Raw genomic sequence first — 24,218 nt, 5'->3', positions numbered from 1 at the left:
CGTCACTTATTGTGTCGTCACGGTATCCAGGTGAACGACCTTAAAAAAGACCGGTTATGTACAGCCAAGGAGGTCGGTAAAGCTGCAGGGAGTTTCCTAAGTGCAGAACTCTAACAGGGGTGCCAAAGTATTCATACGAATTTTATGGAATTCATACGAATTTTACGGAATTCATACGAATTTCACGGAATACATACGATCCATTACGAGAAACGATGATAACGATTCATACGATCCATTAGGAGGACCAGACAAAGCTAGATTCGGTGCTAGCGCGATACCAACAAAACAAAAGTAAGGATCGTATGTATTCCGCGTAATGGATCGCATGTATCTCGTGAAACTCGTAACTATGCTTCTGCGAAATGGTTCGTATGAATAAGCTAATCACATTTCTCAAAACAAGTACAAGTTTTAAGAGTCTCGGATCTACAGACCGTTTTGAGTACATATTCAAATGCAACAATCCCCACAATGCGAACATAGGTAAATATCTAAACGACTGCTTTCACATTAGAAAAAATACTGAAACTAATGATTAAACCAACTGGATCGTAACACTATATCAAAAACTTATGCTAGCCCTTATTGTATTGTATAAGTAATTAGGATGTTAAGTTTTATTCTATACTTTTTCTTTGTAATATGTTTACGAACTCTTGCCATACTTCGTACCATGTACAATTGTCGTGCAATAAAGTTCTTCATTTGTATTCCGTAAAACTCGTATGAACTCCGTAAAATTCGTATGAATTCTTTGGCACCCCTGTCTAAATGTTTCTCTTTTGTCTCAGTTTGATCGAGGTCGTTCGCGGGAGCGAAGTAGCATTCGTCATATCGAAGGGTTTAATTTTCCCCATCCTATAGAGGAATACTTCTTTAACTTCTTATTTCATTTTTATTTTTATTGGAGCGCGCACACAGACACACACACGCATAGACACACACACGCACACATGCGCGCACACACGCACGTACAGACACACACGCACACACATACACGCACACGCGCGCACAAACACTCCCACACGCGCGCGCGCACACACACACAGACACACGCACAAACGCACACACACACACAGACGTACACAGTCTGTGCGCAGTCACAAGCTCAACTCCGGTCCGACAGTTACAGTTAAAAATGACGTCAGCTTTTTTATTTAAAAAATAATATTCTGTCATGTTTACTCAGTATAGCCCTGCTCAGAGATTAACGCTGCTTTACAGAGGGACCCAGCTTGTTCAAGTTTCAACTGCACCCTCGGTTGTATCATTCTACAGGTGAACCACATAGCCACGTGACCTGGGGCCCCGTTCCGATAAGGTAGAAGAACAAACTGTACGCATTTAAGTTCGCATGGTTTTTATTTCGCGCTAAAGCGACGGCGAAAATGGGATGTTCGCGGTGGTTTTCAGTTTGCGGCAGCGCTATAGTCACATACTGCTACAGTATTGGACATAAAACCACCGCGAACATTTCTGCATTTACAGTAGGTTTCGGCTGGAGAAGCATGAGAAACAGATATGTTGAAGTCGAGAAAACAATCTACAAAATAACTAAATACAACAAAAAATTTCGAATTTTAACATTTTGACCACCACGTTTAAATAGGGCAATGCGGGGTCATACGGAACTGCAGCCGAGGTCATGCGTATTTACACGCCGTATGGGAAAACTTATTCGTGCGATCTAAAAGCTTATTATACTACCATACAATAAAGTACGTGACTCACAGGCTTTCATGTTAACGTATTTATATATGGTGTTAAGATTTACGGCGCGATATTTCTTTTACCGCTAGTAGCAGGTAGTACGGCCGTCACAGACTCCGGGTGGTGCGAATAAAGTCTCTGTGCTGCAACCATAACCCTTCCCGTTGCTGTGAGAACCGTGACGTCATCCCAGCCACCTAACGGTCCCTCTTGGTACTGCCTAAGGGTTCCAGGAGGGGTTGAGGAAGGTGATGTTGTTGAGCGGCGCCCAGCGTGCAAATATAGCCTTCTCTGTCAGGAACCTGTGGCCGCCCCCGCGGGCGTTCTGATCTCTTTTTTGATACTGGCACTCTCTGTAGTCTTCCATGGGGTATTTCGATCCGGTGAAGTAGTGGTAAAATGTCTGATCATTCGGATGGTTTCTGTCAACGAAAAATATTATAGACAGTACACATTTACAATCGTTATATTGACCCCCGTGTCATGTGATCTATGTGACCTTTCACTTCCTTGTCACATGACTACCGGCAGAGCTGAAGAAAGGTGGCGGATCCCCTTTGAAAGCGCTTCACTAAACTATAATTTGTCTTGGGTAACAGTTCAACACCTCTCTCTGTTAGTCGTATTCTACAGAGCATTCTACCAACCTAACACATTTTAAAGGATGGCTTAAAAAGATGACCCTAGGACCTACTAACTAGTGCCATATCAAAATCACGTCATATCTGACATTGCAAGAAGAGAAAAAATACATTCGACAATGTCCCCACTAAAGTCAACGACAAACCAATCATTCGAAATTTTAGAACTCTGCAAGAATATACATATAAATATCATGTCTTACTTGCAGAAGTCATCGCTGGTCATTCCGTAAACTTTGATGACGTCACAAATTTCCATGGCAACCATCATGGTCCACCACCCTGTACTGAGCCAGGTCCCCGAATCTTTCCTAGGTGAATCAAAGGCGCAAAATGGCAACATTTCAGTACGTGAACAAGCATCCGAAAATGGCCAACTTTACACCCTTTATTTTCCGCACGCCATCGCTTTTTGGGATACATAATGGTGAACCAATCACGTCTATGGACTGTTTGTTTTTTAAGTTTGTTTGTTTGAACCTTTGTTTATTCATGATAAGCTCAAATCGGCATGCAGGCCGCTTTTCATTGAGGTCCTGAGGGAAGAGGTAAGGGTCACAATATAACAGGGATACACAGTCATTTGAGTCCTAATAACACTATCAACATATATCATAACATATTTATGGTACAACAATATACAATTGCTACAACATACAACATAAAGTTAGATTTCGCTATGAGATATATATCAAGATAATTCAAACTGTACAACTGGATAAAATTCGATGATTGAATTCCGGAATTAAATCTCCAAATTTTATCCAGTTGTAGAGTTTGAATTGTCTTTATATATTGTTAACCTGGATGTCTAACCTTCATAAACGTGGCTATGAGTTATACATTTTATCTTGCCACCGAACAGATCGTGTGACGTGCAAACAAAGAAATACATAACTTGGCCTTTCTAAGTAGAAAATCACTCACATAGGAGACTCACAGACAAGACTAAACTATTATTCATTTCTTTGCAAGGAAGTAAAAAACTTTTGAACCAAGCATTGTATTTCTAATCGTAGAAAGTACTGAAAAACAGTAGTTCTTGCGTCTTATATGTTATGTCCCAGTGTGCAGTTCCTCTTGTATTTACTATGTAAGTTCTATTCGTAACTTCTTTCCTTTTCGTATTTCATCACTTTATCATATGGCATTTCCCTTGATTATCACCACCTACAATTTCATTTTGATTACTCATTTTGTCCGTTAGGATTGAACGGCGAGCTCTTGGCATCATCAGCCGGTGGGCCGAGTCTAGGCACGAGGATGCCACTGTCAAACCCTTCAAACAAATGCTCCAAGATGACCACCCCCTACACGATCTCGCCCCCCTCCCCCAAACCCTGTAGATCCGCAGCTACTGGACGGTCACTCAGTAACAAACACAACATCTCCATCCCCCCAGCAAGAACCAAAAGATTATAGAACTCTTTCCTACATCAGGCAATAGGTTTGTACAACAATCAGTAAAACCTAATGTGCAATAATGGGCACTTGTTACATCAGTGATGAACGTTTGGATGTATATATTGATATATTGTATATTGTATATAGGTGTTGTCTATCTTATTGTAAATATCATCGCCATCCAGGCATGTTTTGTTTGTAAGTTTTTGATATTTGAATAAAGACAGAAAGAAATAAACATATTCAATCAAACATTATGATGGTCTACTCGCCATGGGCGTCCAGTCTCCTTCACAAACACGCTTTCTGCGTACCGCATCCTGTCCTCGGTCAGCTTATACACGTCCAAGTCAGGGTAGCTGATTTGTAACTCTTTCAGTTTCTGGTAGGCTTTTCCCTTCTCGGTGTCCATGTCTCTGAGAGGCCCCCAGCCCAGCAGTGTGGACTTCCCAGCGAAGATAGTGGCGTTCATTGGAACCTGCAGTGAACGTCAGGAGACGAAACAAATACCACTTATTCAGCAGACATCTACTTCACGGAGTACCACCTACGTCATCCTACGTCATCCTACGTCATCCTACGTCATCAACTGGCATGGACAGGCTAGCATCGGAGTGCCCTTTCTAAAGTAAGTAATATATATTTTTTTGTTAATCCATGATGACATTTTACAACTGTTGCTTGATTTTGTATTCAATATGCAAATGTGGTATCTTTGAAAACAACACGAGTTTCTTGGATTGAGTCTTCCTTTAAACTGAAGACACACACGTGAGGATAAGTTCCCCCTTACACCATGAGGTTTGTTTTCGAAGAGAGAAGAATGCTATCATAGACGTACTTACCATATAGATGGTCTGGAAACACATGACGCGCAGCGTGGTTTTACTCCCGACTTGCTCTTCGTATCCGACGACGGGTCCCTCGTTCATCCTGATGACGCAATCGGCCTGGTCGATCTCGTTCCCAGCCTTGTAATTTAACATCCGACCTGAGGGAAAGATAACGCGGCTTGGTGACGAAAACAGATGCTTTTCACTTAAAAAAGTGTTTGCCAATACGTTTTATGTAGGCAGAATGTTTGAAACTGACTCTTGCTCTTTAAACATAGCCTTATCCCCTTTAGCTGCACCTGAGCCAATCAGCTTCTTTTGAATCGCAACCGGGGGACGGTGCAGGCTTCCATACACCTTGACCCACTTCTGGGCTCACTACACTTATTTCTTTCCACAGAGGCAAGTTCGTTATAATCAGGGTCCACATTTAATTTTGTTAAGATCTCGAGCTCCAAACGGCCTTTCCACGAATGATCTCCAAATGCCTAGGGTCTTTCAGTTACCTTGCAGTCGCATTGTCTCGATTTAGTTTTGATCCGGTAAAAAACTACTCTCCAAGCAGAGCATGGGTTTCGCCTGGTTTTTGACGTGTTTTTAGGCTTGGAGAGTAGTAAAAAACAGTTTTGTCATCCGTCTGCTGGGTGGCCGATCTTTCACTAAACTCTCGGCGATCTCACAGCGACCGCTCGACTGTCACTCCAGTGTCTGAGAGGTCGTTTTTTAGCCCCCAATGAATGCCTAGCCCCGATAGTGGAGATTGCTGAGGGATGATGATTTTTAGACCAGAGAAAAACTCGTAGAAACCATTTAAAAACTTACGAAGGTCGCCGAGAAATAATTTGTGTTTTATTTGGAGACGGTCTTGTGGAAAGGGGTCAAACCATCGTTCACGGCTTCACCTTAAATCGTGAGGAACCTTAAACCGTGATGAACCTTAAGCCGTCAAGATCCTTAAACCGTGAGGAACCTTAAACCGTGAGGAACCTTAAACCGTGAGGAACCTTAAACCGTGAGGAACCTTAAACCGTGAGGAACCTTAAACCGTGAGGAACCTTAAACCGTGAGGAACCTTAAACCGTGAGGAACCTTAAACCGTGAGGAACTTTAAACCGTGAGGAACCTTAAACCGTGAGGAACCTTAAACCGTGAGGAACCTTAAACCGTGAGGAACCTTAAACCGCGAGGAACCTTAAAGCGTGAGGAACCTTAAACCGTGAGGAACCTTAAAGCGTGAGGAACCTTAAACCGTGAGGAACCTTAAGCCGCGAGGAACCTTAAACCGTGAGGAACCTTAAACCGTGAGGAACCTTAAACCGTGAGGAACCTTAACCCGTGAGAAACTTTAAACCGTGAGGAACCTTAAACCGTGAGGAACCTTAAACCGCGAGGAACCTTAAACCGTGAGGAACCTTAAACCGTGAGGAACCTTAAACCGTGAGGAACCTTAAACCGTGAGGAACCTTAAATCGTGAGGAACCTTAAACCGTGAGGAACCTTAAACCGTGAGGAACCTTAAACCGTGAGGAACCTTAAACCGTGAGGAACCTTAACCCGTGAGGAACCTTAAACCGTGAGGAACCTTAAACCGTGAGGAACATTAAACCGTGAGGAACCTTAAACCGTGAGGAACTTTAAACCGTGAGGAACCTTAAACCGTGAGGATCCTTAAACCGTGAGGAACCTTAACCCGTGAGGAACCTTAAACCGTGAGGAACCTTAAACCGTGAGGAACTTTAAACCGTGAGGAACCTTAAACCGTGAGGAACTTTAAATCGTGAGGAACCTTAAACCGTGAGGAACTTTAAATCGTGAGGAACCTTAAACCGTGAGGAACCTTAAACCGTGAGGAACCTTAAACCGTGAGGAACCTTAAACCGTGAGGAACCTTAAACCGTGAGGAACCTTAAACCGTGAGGAACCTTAAACCGTGAGGAACCTTAAACCATGAGGAACCTTAAACCGTGATGAACCTTAAACCGTGAGGATCCTTAAACCGTGAGGATCCTTAAACCGTGAGGATCCTTAAACCGTGAGGAACCTTAAACCGTGAGGAACCTTAAACCGTGAGGATCCTTAAACCGTGAGGAACCTTAAACCGTGAGGAACCTTAAACCGTGAGGAACCTTAAACCGTGAGGAACCTTAAACCGTGATGAACCTTAAACCATGAGGAACCTTAATGCCCAAATTTCTAAATTTCCACCTTGTGCATACTCGTTTATAAATCATTCTTTGTTAACTAACCGGATCCGGTCACAAATGCACATACGCCACAACTCATGTTCAGTTGCTGCAAGGTTGAAGCATCATACGATGACGGAAAAATGCATGTGAAATGAATAGAAACAAGTTAATCCAATAAATACATACACTTACAAATGAATTGAATGATGAATTCTAATAACGATAAAAATGTTTGTGTGCGATAGTATCTTAACTTAAGACAGTGCCATATTCTGGGTGATGAGAAACATTTTGTGCTTTCTTGAATGATCCAGATCCATAAAAACAGGTATGTAACCTAACATGACCAATTTACGTCCGATTTAATCAAAACGTATTTATCTTAAAACCGCACGACAGAGCCAAATTTCAAACCCATGGGCAGAAATATCAGCTCTTCTAAAATGAAAATGCATGGTCTGTAAGTTTTTCTCCGCCTATTTAACGCCGTGCGAGCATGTATACTGAGGTATATGATGAAGAATTGTGCTAGGGTAACCCATTATCGTCCACCTCGGTCTTTTCCCTTCTAGCGCTATGCTTGAAGAACATAGACCAGAAAAAAAATGCACAGTAACTGTCCAAAGTAGTCTGCAGACAAATGATAATAAAATCACTATGTCTGGTCGGCCACTTGCTTAACGCGATGGAAAAAAACAATGTTTATTTGTTAATTCCCCCCCCCCCCATGCGCGGCACGTGGCGTTCACGTGGTAAACGCATGGCCATTATGTTTTGCTGTGCAAAAATTAAAGAGATGGCTAAGGATCATACTTATGATGTTCTTTATTGCTCATGAGAACAAGCTTTGGCATAATACACCGCGACATGTGGACATGAGCCAAACCGGACGTAAATAGGTTCTGCACGTAAATCGGTCATGTTACGTTAGAGCGTCATTGACGAAGGTTAGACATCCAGGTAATGAGATATAAGCCTACAGTTAATCAAGCGACCGGATAGATTTTAGAAACGGTCAGACGGTTCCGTTAGCAGCCGCTTCCTTCCATCAGTGACTGGAGTAAGATATGATGCTCACCAGGTTTCAAGCAAAAACTAAGGAATTATATGCAAATGAGGTGAAGGCAAGTTTCAGATAGCCCAATAGGGAAAGTTACGAGAACATTCTTCGAACAGTGACTAGAAAATGGTAGCGAAAATACGCACCTCCAAATTTTCGACGACTCCTGTCCGTCTTGTTCACGGAGTGGCCTAGTCTCGCGAGAACACGAGACTAGGCCGAGACTTGTGACGATCTTCTTCACGAGACAAGATGGACAGGAGTCGTCGAAAATTTGGAGGTGCGTATTTTCGCTACCATTTTCTAGTCACTGTTCGAAGAATGTTCTCGTAACTGTCAAGTAAACGTGACTGATGAATTTATTCACCAATAGGGAAAAAAAATTAGGTGAGCATCGTTTGCATCATGCACTGAAAGTGTTCCTAGATAATTCTTGACAAATCGTTTAGCAAGATCCACACGTCAAAATTGGTCAAGTACAGAGGGTAGACTGGTATTCAGATGAATTCGAAGAAAGTTGCAGACTTGATTTACACATGCGCTTTTGAGTCGACTCAGCAGTTTGGAGTCAACTAAGTGAACGCGTGTGTGAATCGGACCGTCGGCATTGTTAGCAGTGATAACTAAAGGTTTCACAAACTAGATGACTCAAACTGTAGTTTGAAGTTCTGAAGTAAGGCACAATATCAGTTTACAATCACCGGCTCACACCTGCCACAAGCCTCTAAAAGTGGGCCACTCTATAGAGTTCTCAACTCAATCATGATGATACTAGCATGAAAGTTCATCTGTGTTGGTAGAATTCATTATTAACAAGACTAAACTTTTTCGTCCAACACTGTAAGAGAAATTGGGACGTACCCCAAATTTTCGGTTGACTCCATCAACCCTGTTCACGGAATGACCTGGCTACTGCAACGTGACGTCAGCGACACGTGATCTGGCACGTATGACCCGCTACTGCGATCACGTGTCGCTGACGTCACGCTGCAGTAGCCGGGTCATTCCGTGAACAGGGTTGATTGGGTCAACCGAAAATTTGGGGTAAGTCCCAATTTCTCTTACAGTGTTGGACGAAAAAGTTTAGTCTTGTTAATAATCAATCATGATGTGATATATATGAAGAAAAGATTCTAAGTGAGCAAAACAAAAAAAAGAAAATATGCATAACACTATATCAGACATTTATCAAAGTTTAAAAAGAGGAAGTAAAATGTTGACCTTTGACTCGTCAGGCACCCCCACATAACCCTTCAGGGGGTTCATGGGATCGATTGGTTCCGGGTCACGTTTTTTCGGGGAACCGATGACAGATTCCGGATTCCGTTCTTGCGCTGAGTGTGATTTTGGAAGTTCGACGGCAGATTCCGGATTCCGTTCTTCCGCTGAGTGTGTTTTTGGAGGTTCTACAACAGATTCCGGATTTCGTTCTTGCTTTACGTGTTTTTCCAACGTCTCTCTCTGGTCTTCAGTCTGTTTTGACGTCATTTCCTGCTTGTAAAATGAGAATTGTACAGCACATATTTCTGTGTCATTTGTGGCATATTAGCACTTAAATGATTTGATTCTTTGTAGACAGCACATAACAAAAGTGGTCACAGTAGTACAGTAGTACAGATTTTTTAGTAATACAACAACTGCAGATAAAACATACTGACCCATTTCGAAGCCGACCTCTCCGTCGTCAGGAGGATGTATGTGAGCCCCACAAGGAACAGTGACATCATCAACCAAGCTAACCTGCGCAAAGCCATCTGAAAGAAGGGGGGGGGGGGGGTATTCATCTGAAAAATCTGCACTAATAAGTTTATTTGCAAGTTCGTGCAAATGTGGAAGAGACACAGGAAACATTGACGTAGCAAGGACAGTGACAAAAACTAACAAAACTAACTAATTCAAACACGAATGTAACATGAAATAATGCCACATGTTTAATATAGAATAACACTACAATGTAAACTGATGAAGACGATCGGAAACATAGACACAAAACGTAACTTCCTGGCAAGATTATCATAAGTTAAGATACCCCAAAGGGTCATAGAATAACCCTATAATGTAAGCTTATGCAAACTCTTATAAGATAAGCAAGGTAACAGCTACTAGGTATAATTTGGAAACTGCCAGACGTTCAGACAGTGTGTGTTGTATTTCTTTATTGATTAAAAGACAAACGTGGAGTTACCAGGTTTAAAAACAAAACCCTGTTATCCCCTAGTTTGCGGCCCTACAGTTGAAACGTTTAACATATATTATATCATTATGTCATTTACGTTCATATATTCTTGTGATTATAGTTTTCAGAATAGAATAGAATAGACTAGTTTAGTACCCATTGTATTAATTGCATTGTCATTCTTGCCATACATTGTGCCATGTACAATTGTCGAGCAATAAAGTTCATTCATTAATTCTTGTTGTTGCCGGTACTACTGTCGTACCGGGGTGAATGACCTCCATGCCGTACCCGGGATCAAGTACCCACCCCGAGACTGTCACGGCGAGCCGCATTCACAGGTCAGTGAGCTAAGGAACGCGAACATCTTCACAAAAGCAGGCTAATGGAATTCAAGCTTCTGCGGCTGGCTTCTAGGATGTGGGCTTTCAAAGGGTAATTTCTTCTGTGTGTTCACAACATACAGCAGTACAGCAACAATCAATCGATCAATCAACGTTAGGCCACAACAAGTAATTTTTATGGATGACATCAGCGCGCTCATTAATTTTCGCCTGATTTCGAAATAAAAAACAAGAAATTTCATTGCCCTCCGACGGTGGTCAACATGCCAAAAATTGGCAAATATGTCGTAAACGTTGACAGTCTAAGGTGTTTTATTGCATATGAATACCCAGTGTAGTTCCTGCCCATGATGGTATAATAACAAGCTGTTTTCTGCATTTGTTCTAGCAAGGACATTATATAAATGATGGGGAGGGGGGGGGGGGGGGGTCTAGTTAATCAAGCTGTATACACAATGTGTTTAATTGCATATGAATTCCCAGTGTAGTTGCTTCAGATGATGGTACAACAAGCTTTTTTCTGCATTTGTTGTAGTTAGTCTATTGTATACACATCTACAAGGACATGTTTACATTAAATCAAGGAGGTTTTATATTATATATAATGTATATGAAACCTCATTGGTTGAATAAAGGAATAAAAGACCTGTTGGTCATGATATCATATTTCGTAGCCTCAATTCTTGTTTAACAAGACTTATATGAAAATATAGGAATCTTGTTTTTTGGGCGCGCCTTGTTTTTTTTTCGCCCTATCTCATTAATTTTGGAGTCTGCGGAGGATATCATCCATAAAATTTACGTGCTGTGGCCTTATGTCATGATAACTGTACACGTGTCTGTCTGACATGCCCTCTCTAGCAACAGCTTGAACCCTATGATAAAACTGTAATCAATGTATTTATTGTGCGGTTATCGGTGGCAAACGTGGTAGGGGTTGGCACATCGGCAACCAAATCCGTAGAGTGTTTTTTAACACTTTTTGAAGAGGCTCGGTGGGCGTCACTCCACCAGGGAAGATAGTGTAAAGTGCCTTTGCGAAGGGCACAACGTCGGGCATGGGGATCATTTGGGATCTTTTGGATCTAAGTCCAGCGTTGTAAACGTTTCGCCGCACCTACACCAATCAACGATAACAAAAAAGCGTAGTATGGCGGCTTCCTATGTTGTGAACGTATGTACTCACCTTAACGTCACCGTCTCGTTGTACTTGAAATGAACTAGTCAGACCATTTGAACAAGCCACATTCTGTTTAAAACATGGACGTATACTCGTCACTTTGGTGAAAATTGGTATTTGAGCAGCGTAAGTTACCTGTAAGGTCCCTAAAGTACTACATATACATGTATGTATAGCAAAGCCCCAAGGGCACCGATTCACATTTTCACCACTAACTCCGGATCCATTTTGTTGTGAAAGAAACACACGCAAAGCCAACAGCTGTACAACTCGATTCGACTGTATATAACGTTACAGACATATGGATATGCGTGAAACGTGTATATTCAAGACTGCAAAGTCGCAAAGAAACCACTCACCTTGGGTTGGAGCGGCCAGATATGGCGTTACCAGGTGTCCTCTCTAAAACCGGTCCGACCGGTCGGCTGGGTTGAACGACCTTAACGTTTTCTGACTGGCGGGGGTCTGTTCATTGTTCATACCCGGATAGCCAGGCTGTTATGGTCTCACACGCCAGTTAGGCCATCCCATAGGAAATAACGTTAAAACACGAACCTTTCATGTCCGTAATTCCAATGAGAACACAGAGTTTCCGGAGATGTTACACTTTCTATTGCAAGCACACACGATCTCCAGACAATGAAAAAATTGTCACCAAAATATAACCTATGGAGCGATCTGTGATGGCATTTAAAACTGCCGTTACCTGCCAGCCGCAAGAGGCTTTCTGGTGCCGAGAGAGCCCGACCGCAGTACTCAGGTCAAAATAGCATGTACGTCCGACAATCGCTTGGATGCCGAAACTTTCCTGCCTTATACTGTCAGAGATGAACAAGCTTTCCTATCAAATACTTCTTATATCAGGTGGGATCGATCAAAGGCAAGTTATTATCGACTTATTAATAAACACCTGACTTTGGGGCCCAATTATTTATTCAGCCCGCACTCTTTTGGCATCTACACGCGGAGTAATACAGGCATGAGACCTTATCTAGGGACAGGGGGAGGGGGGGGGAGTAGTAGATAATTCTACAACCCGTAGGAGGAATTGTGAAGGCTGTGGGATAGGAGTGGCCACGATTTTATCTTCTGCCTCCCTTCATTGCGGCCACTCTTAGCCACTCCCCAACCCCGACCGAAACCTCTGCTTGGACAACGTACAGCCACACGCTGGTCAGTCGAGCTGCTGTTTTAGGTAGATGATGGAACAACATGTGGGCTTGGTTCTCCTGTCGAGAAAACCTAGAGAGCGCAGACATGATATTCCAAGCTTAAGAACCTCGTCCAATCGCGGACCAGCTTCCCCCCCCCCCCGCCCAATGATAAACGCCGGCACACCTAGAAGGCTGCGAAGGAGGCTAGTCAAATGACACCCTGATGGTTGCATTAGTCAGCTGGTCTGGAAAATTCACGATGCGGACAAATAGCGGTTCGCCTGTGAATTTGGTTGCCTTGAAGAATTGTCGCCTTACCAGAAATGTTTCATTCCGGTGTTATGGGCATGTTGTTTTAGCATTAGCTATCATTTAAACTCGAATCGGTTGTAATGTAGCACGAGATGGCGTTTCGGGGGGTCAAATTCTCGAGGTCACGATAATGATTGAATGAATGGATGGATGGATGGATGGATGGATGGATGGATGGATGGATGGATGGATGGATGGATGGGTGGATGGATGGATGGATGAACGAATGAATCTCTACTGAATGGCACTGTCTGCCTCTAGTGATCCACTGGGAGGAGTAACGGAAATAAACTCGCACACTTTTATTCCCAATACTGACCGACGGAGGCCATATATATCTATATCAGGTAGATTCTCATAATTGATACATCATCAATTTGTCATGTTTACATGAACTTTTTTATCCATTTTGTATTCATATATGTATGTTGTTTTACTCTTCTTTTATATTTGTGTTTTGGATTGGAAAGCTGTGTATAAGCAATTGCGCTTCTTGTTTGATACTCGTAAAATATATGTGAGTAGAATAAATAAAACAAAAAATACAGTAATTACATAGATATTCCTTTATGAAAAAACATTCAACCCTTTGCAACTTCGCTACTTGCTCGCTTCTCATTTAAGTGTACAAATTTTGTAACTTCCGTTACCGTTTGAAGTAAGACGTTTCTGACATTAAGATATGCCACATATAAGGTGCCAAACTTGGCTGTCGATTTTAAAAGCCAGAAAATTTTAAGTCGTCATAAAAACGATAGTTTGGCACCTCTTAATGTCAGGAACGTCTTATTTCAAACGGTAACGGAAGTTGCAAAATGTGTACATTTCAATGAGAACGAGCGTCCTGCAAACCACCTCACTCAAACTGAGAGAAAAGAGAGTCTTGCACCGAGGGAAAAATCCCTACAGCTCTGTAGAACCGGTTTTTCCAGGTCGCTCAGTCAGATAGCGTGACGACACAATAAGTGACGCATTCATATGCTAATGAGGCCAGTCAGACGCGGGGACTTCTTAGAATGACATTGGGCAGATACAAGAGATAGACATGCCCATAGGCAGTAATGCTTTAAAGCACTAAAACAAGGGCTCAGAAAAGTATTCACCTTCATTGCGAGCCCCAAAAATTCTTATGCACCAGAAAGCCACATCTGTCTACATTAGAATCATGCAAAGAAAATAGACAGTTGACCTGAGCTCGTTCTCTCGTAACAGCTGACAGACGAAAACAATCGTCAACTTTGACCTACTCCCAGCCTGGAAGAGTCCACTCGGAGCATGTGAAACCAAACCACAAAGATATCTCCTTACACCAAGTAAACGACTGAAACATACAAATTTTGACCAAACTGGGAAAGCTTAGACCCTACCTGTTCCTTCTAGCCCAAAAGAATCCAAAATGGACCAAGATTTTCAAGAAAAAAGGGGTTTCAAAAGTTTAGTGTAAGGACCCAATTTGCACGCCACTGCGCAACTCAACAGTGACGTCAGCCCAGAAACCTGCACGTCAACATCTCTGCATCGGGCTGCGAACTGTGAGTCAAACATGCTGCTGCTTAGCATTTTAGGTCAACTAGTCTGGTCTATATATGTTTTCTTTTTTGTTTTCTAAAGTCAGATTTTGCCTTGCTTGGTTACTAAGTATCCCGCCACATATTTATTTACTGCTGTTGCTTTGTTGTTTATATTTTCTGATTTCGGACTTACTAAATATGCTGGTTGTTATGGCAACTGTAGCAGCCAAGTCGCGAGTTACTGCAGAAAGAGGGGCTTTTTTGCGCAGCAATTGCTAGATGTATGAATCGTTCACAGTCTGTATGGACAGTACAATTCGGTCAAGAAGCTTGACCCACTTATTTGTGTACAACACAATTTGTTCTTTCTTAGACTACTATCAATTCTGTAATATTCGGAGGACAAAGTGTATGACATCTCGGAGCTAAATTCACAAAACAATGAAATTCATGGAGGCCACCCCCCAACTGAAAATGACAGTGAAACGTTATCTCCATTATATTTTGTCTGACCCTTACTTCTTCCCTCATGACCTCAATGAAAAGCGGCCTGCATGTCGACATGTTTAATTTCAAACAAAGAAACAAAATAACCCCTGTTAAAAAAAAACGATTAATTTCTCGATCAGTTTTTTAGCCAATTAAACGACATGTATGCTGTGATTATAACGAATCAGTAATGACTGTAAATGCCAGAATTAACCAAAGATTGAAGTATTCTCTTAAAAACAATTAGAAATACAATGAATATGCGGACTACCCCTCATCTGAAACTCAACCCTGTGAAACACACCGACCGTTTTCTGATTGGCTAAAGATCTTTTAAAAATGCTCAAAGTCCGATGCTGTACGGTCAGGCATGGCGGGTCGTCTGATCGTCCAGTCGGCAGTTTGCCACATGTATACGCTATGCGACACGGGGGGTGGGGGAATCCGTGGGTAATATACCGGCTAAACAGACTCAGACAGCGACTGGAACACTCATTTTTATGATTTTATTTATCTATTTTCACAGGGAAAATACACTCACTAACAAGCTTAACTTCGGGCCGACAGTTAAAGAAAAATTACGGGAAGAATGGCTTCAGCTTATTCCAGTTTTAATCCTACCCTTTACTGTCTCTTTATACAGGTGAACCACATAATCACGTGACCTGCAGTACCACTCCAGTAACCTGGATTTAGGCAGCTGTGAGGCAGGTGACGTCATCAGAGCCAGCTGACGGCCCCAGCCGGTAACAGCAGACGCGGAGATGTCGCTCCTACCCAGGGTAGGTGACTTACACTTTCTAATCCCCGCATCTTCTTTTCACATAGCGCACACTGCATCAGCCGAGATCCCTTGATCGAAATGCTAAATGTTTTAGGTCTCCTTCCGTGTGTGATATAAAAATCTACGTCAACGTATTGAGTAAAAACCAGTAACACGTGTACAATTTGCGGTGCTTTATAATCGATTCACTGGCAACACGATACGTTGTGTTATTGTTGCTTATGATGCACTAGACAGACAGGTGTGTGGTTGCGTACCTGGGCTCAGGTGGGGCAGAAAGAACCAGTTTATAGGCTCGGTTTACCCACACGCGAAGTCGACTTTGCCGGAATTAACTCCGAGAGTCCTTGTTTAGCTGTGTGTCACTTGGTCCCGACACTTTTTTGCTTAAGATTTAAATCCGACAGATAAAATTATATGTTTGATGCGTTTAGATAAACCCTGTATAAGAAACATCTACAAAGAAACACGACAGCCACGTCGCCTTTTGCCTGCAGCAGAGTACTTCATTGTTTCCGACCTACTAAACAGGCAGCGACGCCGATAGCCTGGTCCCAGTCTCTAGGGTCGGCTTAGTGGTGTTTTACCGGGCCAGTCAGTTTCTGATGGCCTTTCTACCTCTGGCTGCCATCCTACTATCGCTATACCCTACTTCCGCTGCCATCCTACTTTTCCGCCGACCCAAGGTGCCGAGCTAATTAATCCAAGGCCGTAAACAACACCCCGAGCGGGCTAAGCTGTCTGGGCGGGTGAGGGTCACTCACAGTGCCGTAGAGATATCGGGGAGGCACCGAGGGTATGGATTCCAGGCTACGACGCCGACAGCGAGAGCTGCATTGTATCTCTGACATGCTGCCTTTAGCATTATTGCTTAATTATACATGCTGCTTACAGCACCAACACGCAAGGTCTGTACAAATGAATTATAGAGGTGGGCCGATTACTCTCTCTTCGCAGCCAGGGGCTGAATTGCGAGGAGCACACAATTGGCGGGGCTAGATTGCAAGGGTCTGTAGCGGCTACCATTCTGCGCTAACTCAGGTGACCTCATTACGACAATTGCCCCATGTGCGGCCATAGGACTGTAGGGTTTTAACCCCTCACACCGGAAAGGTTGCCATTGTCCTGTTATTGGGGCAGATGTCAGTAGGGATTGGCACTGATTCGGATGCTCGTTCGGCTACTTACTAAAAACCACGTTTCCACAAGCTAAGCAATCCTCTGTAGAGTTGGGAGCATTCCTACAAAACAGAACAAAACGTATTTTCCTTTTCTTTTTTCTTCACTCAACTGTACTATGTGGCCATGACAAGTTAGTAGGGCACAAGTCACTTGGAGTGGCACTGATATGATGTGTTGATTTTTTTTGGCGTTTATTTCATAACAGAATGAAAATGGCTCGTTTTTCTCCTTTTCGTCTTTACCCAACGAAAGTTGTTCCAAAATGTCTGCACAGCCATCCTGTAATAAAAAAAAATCGTGCCCTTTTTTGTTTGGATGAACAAAGCGTACTGAAATATTGATGACTTCCTCTAATGAAATTGACCATTCTTTGTTCGCACGGAAATGTCGGATTATCGTCGTGATATTTCTTTCCAAAGAGGAATAGATTGTTGACAGCGATGGGCTGTTTCCGGTCTGTGTGTTTGTTTGCGTTAGCGTCTGTTCTTAGTTATATCTAAATACATCGTCAGTAGAGTAACAGGAAGTCAGCAGGAGTTGCTCCAACATTTATATAAATTCATCCGGTAATTAAGTAATCGAGACCTATTTTTGAATGAACTATAGCTCAGGGAAGTAGTCTTGACTTCTTCCACCAAGAGGAATACCTTGTTGACTATGGCGTTGTTTTTTTCGATCTATGTGTTTGTTTTTTGTTTGTTTGGGTTAGCGTCTCTTTTTTTAGTTTTCAATACATTGTCAGTTGGCAAGCAGGAAGTCAGTGAGTGAGAAGATGACCGCAAAGGTCAAACTTGCTGGTGTGGCGGGAAGTACAGTTCAGAGATAGAAAAAGTGGTTAGTCAGACATGACAGTCTAGGTCATCGGGTCAGTGGAAGAGGCTACTAATTCACGAGGAGGTAATATCTTAGGTCTGTCTGTTTTCTCAGTGTTATTTCTGTAATATACATGTACCTGGCATATGCTTTTAACGTTGTAGAGTTGCAGGACGTTATTAATTACTTATTAAGAAAGAAATGTTCTTTTCAAAAGTATTAAGGAAAAATTCCATTACTTTGTATATCTAAACGCAACGCATAAATTCATATTTTTGTTGCGTCTAGACAACCCTTGTATAAGAAACATGATCTGTTCAAACATCTACACATGTACGAAGAAGCGAGAAGAAGTTGACTCTACTGCATTAGCTTAGTTGTCACTTTCGTCTACCGTGTATGTTTAAACTATGCACAGAATACTGTACATGTCGCTTACATGTTAGTTAGGTTTATGTAAGACGACCTGTGTCTAGCGCCTCGCGGCACGAGTGTACAATAAAGGTCTTCATTCATTCATTCATTCATTCATTCATCCTGGTAAGGCGACAATTCTTCAAGGCAACCACATTCACATTAATATACAAATGTAACGGGAAGAACAGAGCTTTCAACGGGAAAGAAAAGCACCAACAAACAGAAAAACAAGCAAACCATGCACGTCGCATTTCTCTCTTTCCAGATAACCGTGCGCAGGGTAGCTGGGCTGATGACGTCACTCTTCCTGGCTGGATTGACCTACGTCATGTTCAGGACCGACAGACTCTTCATCAGACGGGTGAGTGGAGCTGTTGTAGAATTTCTTATTTCCAGAAAAAAGTTAGTATGTTTAGTATGTTTTCTTCTTTTTTTTTCTCTTCGTCCGGGTCGACCAATAAATCTCGTACAGCACACAGTCAAACCTGTCTACTGTGCATACTCACAGGATTTCTACAATTTCGCCACCATACGTCACTAAGGCTTCGCCGTGCGTGGATCAATGGCAAAACTAGGTGGCCCAAACCTACACCACTTCTTTATTACATCACAAGCTATCTGCTACTCAAAAAATGAAGACGTCCAGGTCAAAAGATACAAAAACGGAAGTTCTGCTGCAGTACCAAGGTCACATACCAGGGGGCCCAAATTGACCTTGCATTTCGGCTTTACAACACCCGCCCACATCTTTAATATCATCGTAATCCATCAAGAGGTTCTTGAGTTATGCTGACTATAGTAGTGCGGAAACACACACACAGAGACAGACAGACACACACACAGACACACCCAAAACTATAAATCCATTTTTCATGGAGATAGCAAAGAGCGGCCACGTACATACGGTCCTCATGCAGAGGTGGTCTCTAGTACAGGCTTGACTCTATGTCAATAATCAGGTGATCGTTATCCAGAGGTGGTAACTACGCATGGATTTGAATGACACACAAAAAAATGATTTTATTCACAACCAAGTATGTACACGAGCCGATGTCTCAATGACTGTCTGTCATCTTCATCAGGGTAATACTGACTGTGGCACTATCTATAAAGCTAGGTGTTTCTGTCAATGCAGTCCCAAACGCTAAGTATTGCTACATTAATAGATATTGTTAATTTGGGACTGCATTGTTAGCAGTAGCACCTAGCTTCAGTGCACTGTGAACTAGTCAGTATTGCCCTGATGAAGATGACAGACAGTCGTCGAAACGTCGGCTCGTGTAAATGCTTGGGTGTGAATAAAAGAACCTTGCTATTCAGTCATTCCCCAATGAAATTATTCATATAAGCATTGATATTTTGTCTTTTGACCCTTTGAAAATGAATGACTTTAAACTCCTGTACATTTGCAGGAGTACAGCTGGTCACTACACGCGAGATGTCTGCTGCTACAGCATCAGCTGTTGCTTGTAGGGGTCCCAGGATGGAGCCCTGAGGGACACGCATGTCGGCAGCTAAACGCCACAGAACTGACGCTAAACGCAACGGAATTGTTGCAAAATGCAGCAGTAAAAGCAACAAAATGCCCTGAACCGTTGGAGAATCCGAAACCCGCGGTTGAACCCCCTGTGCCCTTTGACCGGGTCAGTCGTCTCAGGGGTTACGTCGGAGTACCGAACGGGACAAAGGTCAGCAGATCCCTCATTTATGGTTGTTTGAAAATAAAATATAATACCTAATTCATTTTATCCATTAAAAAGTCGTATCAGATATCTATTAAACTGCTTCAAAAGTTTTCTTCTTCTTTTATTTATTTGATCACCATGACAACTTATCGTGACTAATGACTTGACGCATTCTATATTCATGAACCTTATGTTTCGGAATCTCAGTCAAAATTGACGTCAATGAAGTATCAACGATGATAACATTTCTTTTTATGCCTTCTACCATCTCCGATCACCAAAATGTGATCCATTCTTGCAGGAACTGAGCCTGCGCTGTCGCGTCTGTGCCGTGGTGTCCAACTCCGGTGAGTGTAAGGAAACCTTGCCAAACGTGTTAATCGCCAGACGTCTTCCCCTATAGACTGTCGGTTAGGTTAAAGTGCATGTTAGCTCGAGAACGAAAGTCGGTTGGCTGCAAATTCAAGCAGAGTTACCATCAGCGTCACCTAATTTCAGCCAAACCTTCCAATAGAGCAATATTTTATATTATCACTCATTGGATATGACTAAATGAACACGTGACTTCAGTAGTAGTTGAAAGCCTTAAGACTTTCTTGAATAGGGACGGGGGGATACAGGCTTTCCCGTATTGTTCCCCGTCTCTATTCAAGAAAGGCTTGAAATACATAGCTCTGTCAATATACAAAGAAAGAAAGATAGATAGACAGATAGATAGAAATATATTTTTTTCTTCTTTTCTGCTTTAAATTGTATTTTGTTATCCTTATTGCCAGGTCAGCTCTTGAAATACGAGGCTGGGAACGAGATCGACCAGGCCGATTGCGTCATCAGGATGAACGACGCTCCCGTCCTCGGGTTCGAAAAGCATGTCGGGAATAAGACGACGCTGCGCGTCTCGTGTTTCCAATCGGTGTGTAGAATTGGGCAGTTTGTGTGTTTTGTCTTTTACGGTCATGGTTACCGAAAGTTAGGGTTACAGATGGGTGTGGAATTAAAGGCGACAACTACAATAAGTACAACCCACTAGCTAAAACTATGTGCCACTAACCCTCGCATCCCTGGCCGCGTCTGAGGTTCATATATGGCGCGTGTGCTAATTAATTTGCTAATTACCTTAAGCTCTTTTCACCAGCTATTCTATTATTGGTTTATTCCATATATAGTCTTCTTACATGAAATACTTCCTAACATGGTTTGGTCACGTAAGCTACTTTCACAGACAGTCTGATACTATAAAAGGCTGAGTTTACACACGCATTTTTGAGTCGACTTACTTGGAATTGACTCAGAACTGTGCAAGGAGAACGCCAGGCCACTTAAGTAGCGTTTCTGGTAGGAAAACTCCAATTTAGCAGCCCAAAGCTCTTCACACACAGATCTGAGTCGACTCCGGAAACTTTTGTGTAAACTGGGCCAAAGTGTCGTCCGTCATGTCTGTTCCAGGTGTACCTGGTTCCCGCCTCCGGCAGTCTGTACGACCAGGCGGGGAAATCAGCGCTCCTGGGCTGGGGCCCGCCGAAAGACATGGACACGAGGAGGGGGAAGGCGCACCGGAAGTTAAAACTGGTGAGCGAGATGAACAGAGACTTGGATGTTTACATGCTGACCCAGGAGAGGATGGGGTACAGCGCAAAGGTTTATAAGGACGAAACTGGAAAATCACTGTGAGTTTGCCATGTTTGACTTTTCTGAGGAATAACAGACGTTTAAAATGCCGTCATAGTGATTTGCCGCCCTTAATTCTTTAGTGATTTTGTGACTGTAAAATCATATTCACATTCTAGTTTTCCTTGCACCTCACCTTACAGTATGCCATAGGCGCGTTAGTAAAAATACTCTTAGTCGATCTAAAACATCTTTTTCCACAGAGAAGCCTCTGGTACCTGGCTCAGCACTGGTTGGTTCAGCATGCTGGTTGCCATGGAGATGTGTGACGTCATCAAAGTGTACGGACTAAGCAGTGAGAACTATTGCAAGTAAGAAAGAAAAAAATTAGCCCCGAAAGAGGACCCAAGTGATGTACAGTATTTTCGTTTCTCCCTTTTTTTCAATTGTAGTAAAATTGCAAAAGTTTGTACGTATAAAAAGTATAAGATCGCTGTATCAATTTCGAAACGTTTCAAATTAAAAGCAACTTTTTAACAACATTGCCCTCTCCATCATATCATATGCCCCGTTTTATGTCAGGGCATATGATAAAAGGTCACAATCTTCTCTACCAACATCTGCTCGGAGAATAACAATATTGTATAATCTTATAACGCACACTCAAGATTGTATTCGAATTTTAAACGTGTTTTATTTCAACTTTCTTTCAAAAATGTTGAAAACCAGGCAACTCATAAGATAGATCAACAGATGCTAACCTAACTGTAAAGTTGCGTACAGCGCTACCATTATACAAACACGTAATATACGTACCTTGAGATTATATCACCGTTATGACAGACTTTAACCATCTGATGGACTCTTAAGCTTGCGCCAGGAAGAGGGTTGACTTAAGCCCCCCTCTCACTGGACACGTGGCACGCTGGCGTCGTCGCTGCGTCCTTAACTGGATTTGTGTTACCCTTGACTTTATAATGGGAATATCATTCAAAACGTACAGATATGACCAAAAAGACAACAAAACACACAAAGCTTAAAAAGATTCGTTTTTTTGCGATAAAATTCGTTGAGTGCTTTGTTAATCCGATCGGCCACAGCGATGCCGCCAGCGTGACGCGGGTCCAGTGAGAGGGGGCTTTTAGTACGGGCAACCCGCCCGACATGATGATGCGTCACTAATATGTACACAAATTTCAAAATGTTCAGTTTATCTTCTGTGAGGTGACACATATGTCTCAACAGGTCCCGTGCAAAAATAAATAGACTTATTTTATTCATTTATGTTTGTATACATGCGTAATATTACAACATTGTTTTTGTACTTGCTATGTGTTAGACGCCCGATATCAGCTATTGCTGCCTGGGATGTCTAATATTGCCTGTTGCAATTTAATAAAATAAGATAATTCATTTTACGTAGGGAGCACCCTGACGATACGACGAGGTACCACTACTATGTCAGCAAACTGAAAGAGGTCGGCCCGAAGCTCAAAGAGTGCGACTTTTACAAAAGGCACCAAAGAACTCCAAACGGGGCGCACCGATTCTTTACGGAAAAGACGATTTTCGCGCGCTGGGCGCCTCACCACAACGTCACGTTTCACTACCCTTCTTGGAGTCCATAACGATGACAGTCGCCAGGTGGCGCCTCAACACGTCACGTTTCACTGCCCTTCTTGGAGTCCATAACGATGACAGTCGCCAGGTGGCGCCTCAACACGTCACGTTTCACTGCCCTTCTTGGAGCCCATAATGATGACAGTCGCAAGGTGGCGCCTCGAAAGAAGCTCACCCTTTACTACTCTAATGCATCCCGTAGGACTGGGACATCTCAACATCACGATATTGCTTTTGTTAGAAATAGTTAATCTTAAAAAAAAAAAAAATTCTTCTTCTTGGGTTCAATCTAAGAATCTAAAAAACATGACGACAATCATTACTCAAAACGTGGATTTTAATTTTTTTTTTTATCCCTCAGAAATCATCCCACCCACTCATCATCGAAAACTTGAGACTTTTTAGATTTGCAGTAAACTTAAGCTTATCATAAACTGATTATAATCTTGTCTATATTGATGTATGCTGTTACATTCATCACACATGCGTTGGTCCGATGGTTCGAAAAAAAGGGAAAACATAAAAGCACGTAAGAGTCGTTTTCATTTGTTTAATCTGTGACTGTTTTATACCTCTGAACGTAAAAGAACTCACACAGTTACACACAAAGAAAAACGCGAGCCGTAGCGAAGTTGCATGACACTGCCACTAGACCCTTGAAAAAAGTATCAAGCTTCAACTAAGTAGGACATGACTGTTTTTACCTTTTTATTGTTACCAAAACATGTTCCGAAACATTTATCTTATATTATTACTTACGTGTTGCATCGAGAAAACAAAGTCATCAGTTTACGAAGTGTGGTGTATCTTTGTTCTCACTGTAGGAAAGAACGAACGACTTAAAACCAGCAGGCATGCGATGTACAGTGGCTTTTCCATTTCAAAATTATCAACACAGGTGGCATTAATGTTAATATACATGAATGCTTTTCATCATATAATTTTCTACAATTTAGTTTTCCCCTTATATTATGCACTCAGTTTGTACACTTACCACCCACACGTCCTTTAGAGTTTACAAAAATAGAAATCGAACGTTGGTCAAAGGTCACGACAAGTGTTTGCAACAATAAAATAATTCTTATGTCGGTCAAAGGTCATTGCGT

At 42.3% G+C, this 24,218-nt stretch overlaps 2 protein-coding genes across 4 annotated transcripts; one reads left to right on the top strand and one right to left on the bottom strand.

Annotated features, from left to right (window-relative positions):
- Positions 1-1,346: 1,346 nt before the first annotated feature.
- On the bottom strand, positions 1,347-11,595 carry LOC136429665 (alpha-N-acetyl-neuraminyl-2,3-beta-galactosyl-1,3-N-acetyl-galactosaminide alpha-2,6-sialyltransferase-like). Its single transcript, XM_066419591.1, has 8 exons — positions 11,544-11,595; positions 9,496-9,591; positions 9,059-9,328; positions 6,838-6,883; positions 4,604-4,749; positions 4,031-4,236; positions 2,558-2,665; positions 1,347-2,135 (listed from the first exon to the last, which is right to left on the bottom strand). The coding sequence occupies exons 2-8, from the start codon at positions 9,589-9,591 to the stop codon at positions 1,934-1,936; spliced, it is 1,074 nt and encodes a 357-aa protein (XP_066275688.1). The 5' UTR covers positions 11,544-11,595; the 3' UTR covers positions 1,347-1,933.
- Positions 11,596-14,438: 2,843 nt separating this feature from the next.
- On the top strand, positions 14,439-24,207 carry LOC136429663 (alpha-N-acetyl-neuraminyl-2,3-beta-galactosyl-1,3-N-acetyl-galactosaminide alpha-2,6-sialyltransferase-like). Of its 3 annotated transcripts, none has more exons than XM_066419590.1 (9): positions 14,439-14,535; positions 15,647-15,785; positions 18,465-18,560; positions 19,612-19,887; positions 20,186-20,231; positions 20,661-20,797; positions 21,331-21,551; positions 21,756-21,906; positions 22,916-23,027. In XM_066419590.1, exons 2-8 carry the CDS (start codon positions 15,768-15,770, stop codon positions 21,865-21,867), a joined length of 906 nt encoding a protein of 301 aa, XP_066275687.1. In that variant the 5' UTR covers positions 14,439-14,535; positions 15,647-15,767; the 3' UTR covers positions 21,868-21,906; positions 22,916-23,027. The 3 variants fall into 3 exon arrangements, with proteins under 3 accessions (XP_066275687.1, XP_066275686.1, XP_066275685.1); XM_066419588.1 differs by having other exon boundaries at positions 14,440-14,535; positions 21,756-21,863; positions 22,916-24,207; XM_066419589.1 differs by lacking the exon at positions 21,756-21,906 and having other exon boundaries at positions 22,916-24,207.
- Positions 24,208-24,218: the final 11 nt, after the last annotated feature.

The sequence above is a fragment of the Branchiostoma lanceolatum genome, chromosome 3 (genome assembly GCF_035083965.1).
Source record: "Branchiostoma lanceolatum isolate klBraLanc5 chromosome 3, klBraLanc5.hap2, whole genome shotgun sequence".
NCBI classification, from domain to species: domain Eukaryota; kingdom Metazoa; phylum Chordata; class Leptocardii; order Amphioxiformes; family Branchiostomatidae; genus Branchiostoma; species Branchiostoma lanceolatum.
Note: the sequence above shows the minus strand (reverse complement) of the source record. Positions and strands in the feature narration are given on the sequence as shown.

Bases quoted from the DNA above. Each gene is read 5' to 3' on its own strand.
- LOC136429663 (XM_066419588.1), top strand. The intron at 19,888-20,185 runs GTCAGCAGATCC...CCATTCTTGCAG, and splicing joins GAGTACCGAACGGGACAAAG to GAACTGAGCCTGCGCTGTCG. The intron at 20,798-21,330 runs GTGTGTAGAATT...TGTCTGTTCCAG, and splicing joins GCGTCTCGTGTTTCCAATCG to GTGTACCTGGTTCCCGCCTC.
- LOC136429665 (XM_066419591.1), bottom strand. From the start codon at position 9,591: ATGGCTTTGCGCAGGTTAGCTTGGTTGATGATGTCACTGTTCCTTGTG. The intron at 4,750-6,837 runs GTTAGTTAACAA...TCTTTCCCTCAG, and splicing joins TGCATTTGTGACCGGATCCG to GTCGGATGTTAAATTACAAG. The intron at 2,136-2,557 runs GTAAGACATGAT...TTTCGTTGACAG, and splicing joins ACCAGCGATGACTTCTGCAA to AAACCATCCGAATGATCAGA.